The sequence below is a fragment of the Lissotriton vulgaris genome, chromosome 10 (genome assembly GCF_964263255.1).
Source record: "Lissotriton vulgaris chromosome 10, aLisVul1.2, whole genome shotgun sequence".
NCBI classification, from domain to species: Eukaryota; Metazoa; Chordata; class Amphibia; order Caudata; family Salamandridae; genus Lissotriton; species Lissotriton vulgaris.
In genome coordinates, this window is record NC_141698.1 from 319,906,879 (window position 1) to 319,920,834 (window position 13,956).

Genomic DNA, 13,956 nt, shown 5'->3' on the forward strand with positions numbered 1-13,956 from the left:
TACTAATTAGTTGGCCCGCCCACCTCTACATACTGCTAAACGTTGTGACTTCCACCCAATCGGGTTCATATCAGCAAGAGGGATACTGTTCTTAAACCTACACCAGTAAAGATTCCTAAAATAAAAAGAAAAAAGTCCTCCACTATCCAAGGCTTTGACAAGGGGGGCCAGAATCCTGCAATGCATAGTTCTAGCTGGTATTAACCTTACCATACTCCAAAGCGACTGTACTCGCCTTAGAGACATGGCATCAGAGTGGCTACATTGGCTCTAGTATCACTCACAATATTTCCAGTATCCACATCAATGTCATTACAAACCTCTTTCCCTATAACTCAAGCAAGTTTGTCAGTGATCTTCAAGACTCTGCATCACAATGTACGTTTTAAACTCCATAAAAATGTATGATGCACAATGTACCTTTTAACCCCCTAAAAAGTACCTGTGTCAATAAAACACACAAAAGAGAAGGTACACGCCCATTTGAGTCTACAAAACGTATACAAATGAGTAAATAAATTATTCATAATGTTTAAACTTGTGTCAGATTTTCCTACACTGGCACCAAGAAAACTTGTTGTGCATAATCGAACTACAAGACATCTGCAAAACGCATTAGCCACCAACCACTTCTAGTTCTTGGGCCTACAATTCAGTTTGGCATATTCAGCATTATCCAAGTGAGGTTTGGTAGTGGCCTTGCTTTTCCGACGAAAGAATATTTTGTCTACCCTAATAGATACCCTTGTGCTAGAATTCTACATCTACCAGAAGCTCTCTGCTGTGATGCAAGACTGTCATATAACAATGGCCATCCGTCAAAATCGAGAACTTCAAATATGTTTAAGAAAAATGGGAATCTCTCTATCCCTGAAGATCCAGTGTCTATGATTGTTTATAGATTAACTGTGTGAAAATGCATTCTGTTGATGAGAAACACTTTTTTATTCTAAAAGGGTGCCTTGTCTTAATTCAAGGCTTCATCCAGGAGCGTAATCTTGTCTTTTTTTGTATCAATGGATTTTTGCATTGTCGTCTTCCATTGATATATGCATTTGAGAGCATGCTAAAATGTTTGAAAGACCATTACAGACACATTTCAGTACACTGTGATGAATTGTTGATGCTGGTAGAGGCAGGTCTTCAGTTCTTCTCTGGAAGCTCACATGAAAGAAACATGCAGTAAGTTGTTGAGTTAATAGTGACAGATTCATGATGCCTTAGGAAAATGTATCATTCACTCAGATATAGCCCCTCCTGAACAGAATATTTCCTTCGCTTTAATAATTCCATATTGATTTTTTCTAAGTTGATGGGTACTTCTTTGAGGCCAGGCACAAATCAGAGCGTCAGTATTTTTTGTGGAATGTAGCCTCTCTAGATGCCATCACTGCGGCACGTAAAGATAGGGAGGTACATGACTTAAATTTCTCATGAGCCATAGACAATACTCCGAACTAATAGGCTTGTTTTGAGAATATAAATGCTTTACAAAAGTTACATCAGACTTTCATGTCTACATCGTAGGAATCTTCATTGAACTCATAAATGTTAGAATATCTCCTTCGCTTCTCCAGAACACTCTACAGTAATATATATGTCAATGTCAATTTATTAACAAAGATTGTGATCAGCAAAGACGCTATTATTTCAAAAAAACTGGAGACTGCAATTGGCCCTGACACAGCCCTTGCCTCTAAGCAGGGGGGGAGAGAAACTGCAGAGATGGCGGTAGAGCACAGCGGAAACTCTGGTATGGAGTATACTCCTCTGGATCCTGGGGCTAAGAGAAAAACTTTGACAGTTCCTGGCATGTTCGCTGGGAAGCCGGTAAGTCGTAAACCGAACTTCCAGCCTAAGCTTAATTCTGAGTGAACGCCCATCCAGCTAAGGAGTAAAAAAAATTGTTTCCACTGCGCCTGCTGTAGGCATATCAGATGCTGCTATGAATACGACTATGGCCACTATTACTGACTCCACAGCTACTCTAAGTACCCCCAGTGTCCCCAATACTCCCAGCAGCTCCAGCCATGCCATTCTGGCTGGGACTAATCCAGGCCAAGCAATACTCAGGGCAGATGATATGGTAGCAGGACTGGAGGATGTAGGGGTTCAATCCCCAGGGGAGAGTCCAGCATCAATTACCCCAGCGCCATCCTTGGTGATCACCCAAGGGCCATCCTTGGTGATTCAGCTCGAGAGACAAGTGGAGGATAGCATTGGCCCAGATCAAACAGGCCCAGATCCTGATTGGAATTCCTTCCCGGAGGAGGCGCAAGAAGGATGGGGCGCGATACCGGGACTCCTGATGTGGAAAACTTCTTTTGGATGACGGAAGAGTCGGATTCTATAGGGGGCAGCGATATGGAGGCCTCAGGGGGAGATGGCTCGGCCGACGATAGTGACACAGATAGCGCTCCCAACACTGCAGATACACTTAGACAAGCTGCCAGTCGTTCTAAAGGGGGAAAACATCCTGGATCCCGGCGCCGGAGCACCCACTTTGACTCTGATATACATCTCCAGTGGGATTATTCTAATACCAACCCAGGACGTGAAGGAGAAGAGGAAGGGATCAGGCCTCTGGTACTAAGGGCGATCCGGCTCCATCAATGTCTCTGATATATGCGACTCTCAAAGCTATGCAAATATAGACCCGTCAGGAACATAAAAGGGCCCAATAGGCTACAAAAAAAAATCCAGGGAGCAATCAGGAAGACAACTTAAACCTGCACTGAAGTTATGGTGCGCACAACGGAGCTGGAGTAGCGGGTGGTAGGTTATGGAAGCTCGAGGAGTCGGAAAACCGACAGCAACAGTATAATCTGCGCCTGCTGGGCATAGAGGAGAAAGCAGAAGGGGAGGATATACGCGGCTTTGTGATCAAGCTTTTCAAGTCTGCCTTCCCAAAACTTTCATTCTGGAACTGGGAAGCTGAGATTCAGCGCGTCCATCGATCCCCCCTAATGGCAAAGAAAAACCCCGGGCAGAACCAAAGACCACAAGCTATCCTCATTTTTTTGGGCTCGATGCAAAGAAAGTAGCGGAAGGGCAGACTTTCTTCGTGCAACCCGACTTCTGCAATACAACCGTGGAGAGAAGGTGGCGCCTGAGTTAGATGAGCTCTACTTTTCAGAAACTCGGTTGTGAAGATTATTTGATGAACCCTGCTCGTTTAAAGGTGATTCAGCAGGGACGGGTTAGGGTGTTCACCTCTGAGATTCTGGCAGGGAATTATCTAAAGGGGATATCTGGTAATTAGATAAGTCTGCATTAAAATTGGGCTCTAAAGAGGGGGGGGGGGAATAGGGGAAAAATGGAAAGGAAAAGGCCATGGGCTACAGGTATCCTGCCCTGTCCCCTCTCCTCCCCTTTTCCCTTTTGTTGAAATTTTTTCTGGCTATTGTTTTTTTTTTCTATGTTGTTGTACACAGGGGCGTGTGTTTTGTGGGATAATGGGTAAGGCGAAGGGCGATGGGGTTTGGCCCCTTGTTATCTTTTGTATTGGTTAGGGAGCAACAGGGGCACACTAACGTGGGAGGCATCATAAGGGTCTGTAGACCTTTTTTGCAGAAGTGAAGGGGGGAAGGGGTCTGGTGGGGGTTGGTTGATCCTTTTCAAGGGGAATGGAATTGGAAGCTATAGGGGCAGCCTGAAGATTTATCTCTTTTTTTTCTTCTTCTTTCTTTCCGCTCTGTACATTTCTGGTATGGTATACAAGTTTTGGCATGATGATGCAGATTTTTCAACTCTTGAGTGTGCGATGAGGGGCCAGTATTCTAACCCATTACTTAAGTGTCTGTTCAATTAGCTAACCTCAATTGGCATACGCTGGCTTTCTTTTAAGTCCCTGGTATATGGTACCAACATTACCCAGGGCATGTAAGTTAGAGTGTCCAACCAGGGCTGAAGCAACGATTGTGCCTCTCTGCTTGGGATAAAGTACAAAATGGCTCCCAACCTGTTTCTACAGCTTGGAAGAGCAGTCTTTTTAAACTGCTAGTTCACCTTTGCTATTTAAACCAATGGAACTAGCCTCCACTTTCCTTAACAATATATATGTCTCCCCTAAGGAAGGCTTATCAAGCCCTAGTGCAGGGAGCTGTATATTATTAAGTAGGACATATACTTTCATATGTCCTAACAGTAAAACTTCCAAATTGTCGTTTTAACTGTGGGAAGGTTAGTAGCCCCATTGTCTAATACAGAGTTACAGGCTGACTTCTCAGTCCTGCTAACTTCTGAATGGGACTACTAAAATGAGTACTTCAAGGTCTCAAACTAATTGTGGCATTAAACCTGACTTGATGCCTAAGTCGAATGTAATGTCACTTTTAGGGACAGGCAACGTTTACAAAGTTGCCACTCTGTTGTCCAGTTTATCAGGCGGCCTTTCGCATTCGCTGACCACCAGGCAGACATCTGCCATCCTGGGGAGTTGTCTGTACAACTCCCCGAGGCAGGAACAATCGAGTCTTGCTACAAATGGAGGTGTTTCCTCCCCCTTGCAGGAAACCACCATGGGTGTTGGCAAAAAAAGACAAGTTTCAAAGGGTAAGCCGCCTTTGGTGGGCTAATGGCGATCACACTTGTGTAGGACCTCCCATTAGTTCAGGTAGAGGGGCTGGCAGCAGTCATAGAGAGGGAAAACCAGATGCCAAACTGGTGTTTCCTTGGGCTGTAGCCCACAGGTAGCTCCAACTCTAGGTTGGGCTACCAAGCTCCTAACATCCAAGGAAGGGTTCAGACATCTTGGGAGTGTTCAGAATAGTGCACTCTGGAATTGGTAGATGCCACACTTAGCAGGAAGTCATCATAGAGTGGGAGGGATTATGGTTACCTATTGGCTAGTGACAGCATCATCTCCCCTGGGCACTTTCTGTGCATAAATATGGAACCCTTAGCACTGTGAACATCAGATCACATCTGAACTGGAGAGAGGACTGAAGAAAGTCTGCTCTGCTGACACCCATACCTGGCAAGAGAGGCTACACCAAAAATTGGACGGCACCTGCTACTCTTTGGGCTAGCAAAGAAAGGACTGAGCCTATGGTGGATTTGCTCAAGGAAAAGATGCTTCTGAGCACCAGACCATGGTCGTGATCTCAATGGCCAGTCAGCTGACCTCCTGTTGTAGCACCATGGCCTCAAAAGCTGAAGTCTCCCAACCCTGGCTAGTCAGTAGTCATTTGCAAGGAATCACCACTGACTGCCTACATGCAGCCAAGAAGACCTCCACACTGGACTCAAAAGTTGCACCCATGTCGGAAGAGTCGTCAAAGTGTGGTTTGGTCACCTACAGCGACATTAGCCCTCACCATAGGATACCACTGGACCCACTGTTCCACCCCTGTGGCTAAAGTCGCTCCACCTTATCTGTAGACCTAGGAACAACCTCAGGAAGGCCCCCGTTGACCGGACAGTACTCAAAGCCTCTTTTAGCATCCTGCATCCCTAGCATTAGGAACACTCCATTGAACAGACAGGCAACTGTCCAAATGCTGCTTATTGAACCCCATGATCTTCTCTCTCTGAGTTGGTCATCAGTCCGTGCCGGAGTAGCTAAACACAACTCTTTCAAAGTTTTCCACACTTTACAGTTACCACTGTTTGTTTGTGCTGTGGATTACAAATCTGAGATCTACATTTTACTTAAAAATCTATATCTCTGGAATCCTGCTGTGTATTTTGCTCATCTTGGTGTTTAAAAGTTCATACAAATATAAGCTACTTTTGTAAATTGATGTTGGATTTCTTTTGTGTTGTTTGACTATCTTATTACATTGTTTTGTGCTTCTAAATGCTTTACACTAGTTCCTTTGTTTAAGCCTTGCTGCTCGAAGCCACAGCTATCCAGGTTCGAGCTAGGGAATGTACAAACAAGCCTGACTACACCCAAGGTGGTTTCGTGAGTGTATTACACAGTAAGGTCGCACAACCATACCATATAAAGCACCACAATTTTTCACAAAATGGCTTAGTCATAACCAACCAACGTTTTACTGTGTCCACCCACCAATAATCGTCATTGTGACTTCCTAATACCTCCCTCTGTGTTTGTAACTACAGTGACACCTAGAAAAGTGGGAAAAGATCACAAAGTTGAGTTGGCCACTAAATAATGTAAATCATTACTACTCTCTATATTTCAACAGCTGTATAGCTTGATTGACATGAAAATAGTAGATGGTCTTTGGTAGAAATTGTGGGTTTGTCCTCATCACCACTCTGTTCTTGGGTATATGCAAGTAGAGTTCTTGTGTTGTGAGTGTCTGCGATTTTCTGACTTTCCGTAAGAAAGTAATAACAAGGTGATGAATAGAATGCTTAAACTAATCTAATCCACTGGCGTTTGCTCGCCGATCACCAGTGACTGAGATTAATTTAAGAATCCCGCCCATCACTATGTTTCTTTTGCAGTAAACACCAATAGTGTAATGGTTATTCCCTGATGTGGGACTTGTCCTCACTGTGTCATAAGTATAAAGCTGTACTTTATTGACAAGACCTAAATAGGTCAAAATATGCCTGGGGTTGCTTGTGCTCCCATCTGGAGGGTACCTGGCCCGGCAGTTTGGACTAGACCATTCCGAATAGAGTACGACCAGGACTGATTTTCATAAAGTCGGTCTCTGTCTTGAAAGGCGCAGTGTATGGTAAATGATGGTCTGGAATGCGGCCCAGAGCAGTTGCCAGTGGCTGATGTTAATTCAAGCTCTCCTTTCATTACCTTATGTTTTCAGTAAATGCCCAGCCAACATTCTCCCCATTTGCAGTAAAGGCCTTGTGCCACCTCCCGGGGTAACTGCCACCTGTGATCCACTATGAGTCACTGTCCCAGTTCATCCAACCTGGCATTCAACGATCTGGCCAGGTGGTTCACCTCCAGGTAAATCCCTTAATGTTTCAGCCATTTCCAGAGGCACAATGCCCTTGGCAAAGAGTCAAGGGCCCTACTCCGCCAAGTTTTTTGCAACACAGGGATGGTGTTGCCTGTTAGCACCTGTACACACCTTTCCAAAACACTATTGCATGGGCATCCATTCAATCAAGGAAGCACAGGTGGGACAGAAGATACTAAAACATATTTTGTAATATGCAAGCTTTTTTGAGCCGAGCCATCCTAGAAAGGAAAATAACCCGCTACATAATCAATGCACAGCCTGTGAATACAGAAAAGATTCATCCTGTTAAATAAAATGGCTTCTTACCTGTAGGAGTAGTTTTGCAGCTTTAGCAATTTTCTTGATCAACATGTGACCCTCCCACCTTCATGGAAATGAGGAGGCTGCTGCTGAACATGAAGTTTACAAAATATATGTTAAAGAGGTGTAGGGAGATACAAAAAGACAATAGTTGTCACGGAGAAAAACGAATCTGATGATAGTGTCAACACATTCAAAGGAGCTCCTGGGGAAGGCTTCTGACATCCCAGAGGGTTGCAGAAGACTCCAAATGGTCGACAGCGTCCAGGTGGGAAAAAAAGAGCTGCGAAGACAATTCAGGACCCAACCACTAGATGGCAGTGTAATGCACAACATGTTAATTCAGAATATTCTTCAAGCTGCAAGACTACTCCTACATGCAAGTAACCACTTTGTGATTTTATCTGGCAATAATAACAGCAGGATGAACTAAAAAAATAAAGTTCTCAGTTGTGGAAATACAGTTTTGCTTGCCACCACTGCTAAATGTTAAAATACTTTAAGGCAAATAACTTCATGCAAGCAGTCTCACATAGGGCCATATGTATCAAGCCTTTTTTGATTCGCAAAGGCTAATTAGCATGAATTGAAATGTATCAAACAATCGCATCTTAAGGAATCGCAAATACTTGCGATTCCTTAATTTGCCATAGCATTTAAGGAATCGCAATTTTGCGATTCCTTAAATGCTATGTATGAAGCATTTTCCTGTTGCTAATTCAGCTTAAGGAATCGCAATTTACCACCAACTTCCAGTTGGTGGTAAATTGCGATTTCTGTTCAAAATACACTAATTTGTATTTTTAATTGTGGCATGTGACGCACATACATGCCCATAGGGCATGTATGTGCGCCATATGCACACACATGTAATTTACAGGGGTGCAGCAGGGTGTCCTTGAGACACCCCTGCACCCTTGCAGTAATTCTCAAATTGCGATTAGCAAATTGCGAATTCGCAATTTGAGAATTATTTGGAAATCCTTCCTATTGGCCTCCTGGCCCATAGGAATGCATTGGAAATTATTCCTCAATTGCGAATTCGCAAAATGCGAATTCGCAATTCAGGAAGATTAAGGAATCGCTAATTAAAAGCGATTTTCTTCATACATACCATTTTGCGATTCCTAAATAGCGATTCCTTAAAAATCGCTATTTAGGAATCGCAAAACGGATGGCCCATAGTGAAATTGTGCATCACAATAGGGTTTGCGAATCAAGCACAATACTTGCTCCTTTTTATTTCTTTCCTTCAGATGTCCTTGTATTTAAATGGCAGCCGAAATCATAAGGGAATGCACATGTTTTGGCTAATGCTGCCTAATGACAAGTGTAGCAGTAGCTGGTACAAACTTGAAAGTGTACGTGGGTGTGTGTGCCCACTCTTCATTTTTTCACTTTGTATGCTTTGTGGAATGCAAATAAAACCCCCATTGTTTGTCTCTTTTGGTAACCACAGGCAACGTTCACTCTACCTCCAGACATGCCATGAATGTGAATGAGAGAAAGGACTGGTTTTCAGCACAGCTTTCGGAGGTGCCCTTCGAATCTCAGTTGGAAGAATTAACTACACGGTACATAGTTTTCCTTTCTCTTATCTGCTTACTTTTACTTAATTAGAAATGTAACACGAAGAGCTCACTGTACACTTTTGACAAAGTAGTGTTTGATTTATCCATTGAAATGTTGAAGTCAGTGGCAACTTATTGTTGATGTTGCAACCTAATGTTTTTAGCTAATGCTTCACATTAATGTGGCAACTTAATGTTTCTCTATGCAGACTTTCTTTGATGAACACGCACAGACACTCTGCTGGTGTGAGAACCTTTCAGAGTGTGACGATGGTTCCCCACTTGGCGTGAGCTTTCACTGTGCAGAAAGGTTTGTGGGCGGATTTTAGGGTTGCCAAGATAATCAGTACCACATGAGTCTTGTGGAGCTGTGAGCCATTCCCCTCTCCTGATTTTCATTCCTAACCCTGCAAATACCACACAATCCAAGTCCTTATATATAAAACCACAACCATGCACATTTCTGAAGGAGAAAGTGGAGGAGTGTAGTCTTTCTTCCTTGGCTCAAGAAAGTAGATTTATCACTTTTCAGAAATCATTAACAACATTTTGATTTTGATTTCTCCAGAAAATACCCTCAGAAGGTCTTAAACAGCATAGGAGCTTCCCCAGAGTGATAGGCATGATCTTTATCATCTGGGGTACCTGCCTATTGATGTCTTTGCTACCTGATAGAATGCTAGATACGGTCTGTTTTAATGTAGATAGTTATTACCTGGGGCCCATATTATGGAGGCAGTTCTAATAGATTGGATATTCATTGCATTGCTTATTTCTGGAGGATACCTGGTCTCCTGAATGTGATCACAAAATTACTTCATCACAAAGAAACAATTTTAAATGCTTTTGATTGAGCAAGGAGGAAGTCATTCGTGAAACTGCTGCACTGCATTGTCTGTAGGCCACTGGGTCACAGTAGAGTGGGAATGATCTCTTGCAGCATAGTGCTAGAGTCCTCTAGCCAAATTTCTGAACACTACACCTTCAGGCCTAGAGACTTGAAAGGAATACTTTAAGCAGTGGATCATGGTGGATGGGGCGGTTGATTTTTTTTTGTCATCAAATACCATCTTAATCTGGTTTTTCCTTTATGAGGAAAAACGTTCTCCTCTTATAGTGTTATTGCTAAGGAAAAGGAGGAGCATGAGGAAACAAAACATGCTGATACTTCCTCCCTGGCCATCTCATAAAAGGTATAGTGAGATGAATGTAACCACTAATTCTAGTAACTGAGGTATGTGTCAGAATCTCTCAAGGATGATATCAGCTCTTACCCACAACTTGGAGCATGGCTTATAAGAAGGCCTATCTTCATCTAGACATATATCATGCCGGATGTGCTTGATCCAAAAAAATATGGGAGCTTTTGAGATTATATGTGGTGATATGAGTTATTTTTTAAGACCGGTGTATATATAATTGTGTGGACTCACACCTCAATAATTCGAATTACTGATTACCTTTATCTTGTTATACATTTCTGTATTGCTTAACTTTTAATAATACGTAAGGCAATCCTGCAGTATAAACCCTCGATCGTGCTGTATAAAGAATGAAGCCTCTGAATTAATGGAGATAGTACATGAAGAAAACATCAGCCTAATAAGCTTAATGCACAGAGAAGTGACTCCCACAAAAGGTGATCTAAGGAGAATAAGAACCAGCATCTCCTTTCAGGCTCTTCCTGACACTACTGCTGTATGTCATTTGTTTGTGAGGCATGCCAACATACCGACGTTCTTGGAAGTACAGTACTTCTGCAGGTTTAACGTTGATGCTGACATGCAGAGACACCTCCGCGTCAATGGAGAAATCAAGCAATCTGTTGTTGCTGAAGCATTCATCATCATTGCACCCACCGTCAAGGCCTTTGCTGTCAAGACATCCAGCATCAAGACATTCATCGAGACATTGCTCATCATTTTGTTCAACATCAGAGGAATCATCGTTGAGACACTCATCATTATGGGAGATTGATGATGGTGCATTTGACACTGACTTTTCTGCCACAATCACCTTCTGGATGACTGCCCTTTTCAGTGTCTCCAGAGACATCTCTGTTACCATCAAGGTCTCCAGTGATAATTATAAATACTGAAGATCCACTGCACGAACCTTGTAACCTCTTCACCTTCTATCAAAGCCATGTATGACTCAACAACACTCTTTTTTGTTTCCCATAAGAAGGATCACTTTGTAATGCATTTTGAATGTTCCATCTGAAAATATTCCAGATATTTAACAACTAACTATTGAGCCTTCTACAAAACACAGCTCCCTCTATTTCTAAAAAAAAATAAGTATGATTTTTGGGACTCATTACCATACTGCTCTTAAATCCCTACCTCATTAACAGCTTCTCCAACAAAGTCATCAGATCACTACCTGTCAGAATGTTTTACTGAGAAGTGCAAAAAAATTAAATACAACAGTTGAGGTTACTCAGACTTCAATCTCATTTATAATGGAGACTGCAATGCTTTGCTCGCACCTAAGCCTATTTTACATTTGATATCTTGGTTTGCAAAACTGTTATAAGAGAGATGTCTCCAGCGATGATTGTTCAGAAAATACTGCTCAAATAATACAAACCTTTTGAGACTATTCAAAAATACAACACTTTTGAGTAGAAGTCAATATTCCCACTTTGGAGAACCGGGCCTTATGGGCCAGGCGGTGCAGGGCACGCCTAAATCCCCGGATTCACCTGCCTTGTAGCTAACAGAGACACAAGACACTCCGTTGAGCGTGGAAGCCAGGTTTATTAGCTGCGGCTAAGCACAGTTATCCTAGAAGTTACAATTGAAGTGGGTTCTAAGGAGACTGCCACTTCAATCTGTGGCGTACAATCTCTTATACTAACACATTTACAATATCCCACTCCCCACACACACAAAACGAACCAATGAGAAAAGTTGAAAAACAAGCTATCAGGTGTCTCAGAATACGCCTCTTTCTTGGACCCGTGTGACACCCCTCCCAACAAATTAATCAGTGATGGTATTCACAATCCCCTCTCGCAGGTGGCAGGACATGCTTGTGTATCTCAAAGGATAGTTATGTAATAGGAGCATACAAGAAGAGAATAGCAAAGGCCAGTCGGATAAGATAGTGTAAGGGAAGAATAGGAGAGGGCAAATAGTCGACTGAGACAGGGATCAATCGAACCAGACATGGATTAGTGAACTCGGCAAGACCCTGACATCGGGTTTTATGAACAAGGACAATAGAGTTACTTTTTAACTGAAAGGACACGTAGCAGCTGGAAAAGCAAAAGCACATCGTTCGCCGTGCTGCCCGAGTGAGGGCTATATACAAGGAACAGTATCCCAACCGGTATTGTTTGCAGACAATTATGTATGATATCTATTCAGTATTATCCAAACAGAAGAAGGAGACTCAGTTTGATTTTCATATGTGCTCAAGGCATCATTTTTATAAGCATTCTGAGAGGTATAGGGCAATTGTAATTAACAGTTAATATCAACACTGCAATTATTAAGTAATATGTGACAGCCCAAGGTTGTACAAGGTGCACCAGTGCAAAGGTGAGTGACACTACGGCGACACAAGTGACAGTGAGAGCAGCGTGGACTGCGCAAGGTGTATAGTGAGCAATTATGTACAGTGAATAAAAGCAACAAAGTGGTTTCAGAATAGTTCAAGCAGGTTGTTATTCATTTTTTTGTGAAAACCACTGTGTGAGAGGCGCCTAGAATCTCGCTGGAGGGTCGACAGCGTTTCGATCCGTAAGAGTTGGAATCATCATCAGGACAAGGGGGGCTGGAGGCAGTGCGTTTAGGCAACAGGTTGGTAACAAGGGTTGGCGGGAAATTTTCATGAGTTGAGGGTCTGTCGGGGTGCCTCGATGGACGTCCCGTGGCAGAGTAAAGGTCCGAACTCACATGATCGGTACTTCAAGTGCATATGAGCAAGAATTTAATTAAAGGGTTAACCAGAGCCGCGTGGTCCGTGGATGGGTCTGGCGCTAATCCCAGCGTGATTGGCGGGAGGAGCGGGGAAGTCAATCAAGAATTGGATTAAAGGGTTATCCAGAGCCGCGTGGTCCTTGGATGGGTCTGCGCTGATCTTAGCGTGATCGGCGGAAGGAGGGGAGTCGATCTGTCCTCGAGGTAGGAACAGGCGAGTAAAGCGCTGTCCGGGTGTTGCCTGAGTGAGGGCAACACAAAATAGCGACAGGACACAAAATGGCGGCTAGATACGGGACGAAATCTGAAATCGCAGAACCTCAGACCCTCCTTTTGCCATTACTCAGGCAATACATCAGGGACTCAAGTCAATCTGAGTCGATGTCAATGGCCATGAGGTCATTGAGGTGTTGCTGTAACATCATTCTAATGTTCTCTGTTTTTCGTGATGCAGGTTTCGGGACACACAGCGTCACAAAGACCACATATTGCTGGTCCACACTTCACACAAAGGCAACAAGAGAAGATAATAGCTAAGACCATTCCAAGGAAAGTTAGTATCTTCCATCCCCATCTGGACAGTAATCCCCAAAACCATCCCATCACAGACCAATCTCCTGTGTCCTGATGTATAGACTCGGAGATGGTATGTAACTTAGAGATAGCTTGGTATACTGTAGGGGCATTATCAGGAATGTAAACACAGCAACTAGACCCGATAAATTTACAGACTCCACCCCTATCTGCAAGAATAATATCTAAAACTATCCGATTTTGTAAAGTCATAAGACGATCCACCTGAAGCTTGGCTGTCACATTACTCAAGGCTCCGGAAGTTTCATTTATGGTAGCCTCAACAACACGAGCTAGGTGTCTGATGTCTCTGCTATTGGCCATTGGGCCCCAGAAAGGAAGCAACTCTTTGATGAAGTCAGCTGCCTCCTGTCATGCTGTGTCCTTCTGATCAAAGACTCCCCTACCATGTCTCTTTTTGTAATGACTTGAAGGAGCGGTATATGTTGGGGAAAGAAGAAAAGCCACATAACGTGTTCCTGAGAAGTAAGTATGAAGCCATGTATAGGCTCTATCATGACAGATGAAATATGTGCCTTGTGATGGCACTAACAGTGAGGGAATCTGAGGTGTATAGACATAGGTATGAGAACAGATACTCCTCTCTGGCTGATTCTTGACATTCTGACCATTAATTTGTAAGCAGAAATTACCTCGATGAGGTACAGTCCAGATTGA

General features: G+C 43.2%; 1 protein-coding gene across 1 annotated transcript in view; it reads left to right on the forward strand.

The window, feature by feature from the left end:
• The window catches only part of CCDC13 (coiled-coil domain containing 13), a 498,753-nt gene that overhangs the window by 426,854 nt on the left and 57,943 nt on the right, over positions 1-13,956 (forward strand). Inside the window, exon 15 of the mRNA XM_086941089.1 lies at positions 8,665-8,779. Within this exon, the coding sequence (XP_086797215.1) occupies positions 8,665-8,779 (115 nt within the window). The remainder of the gene's footprint in view (positions 1-8,664; positions 8,780-13,956) is intronic.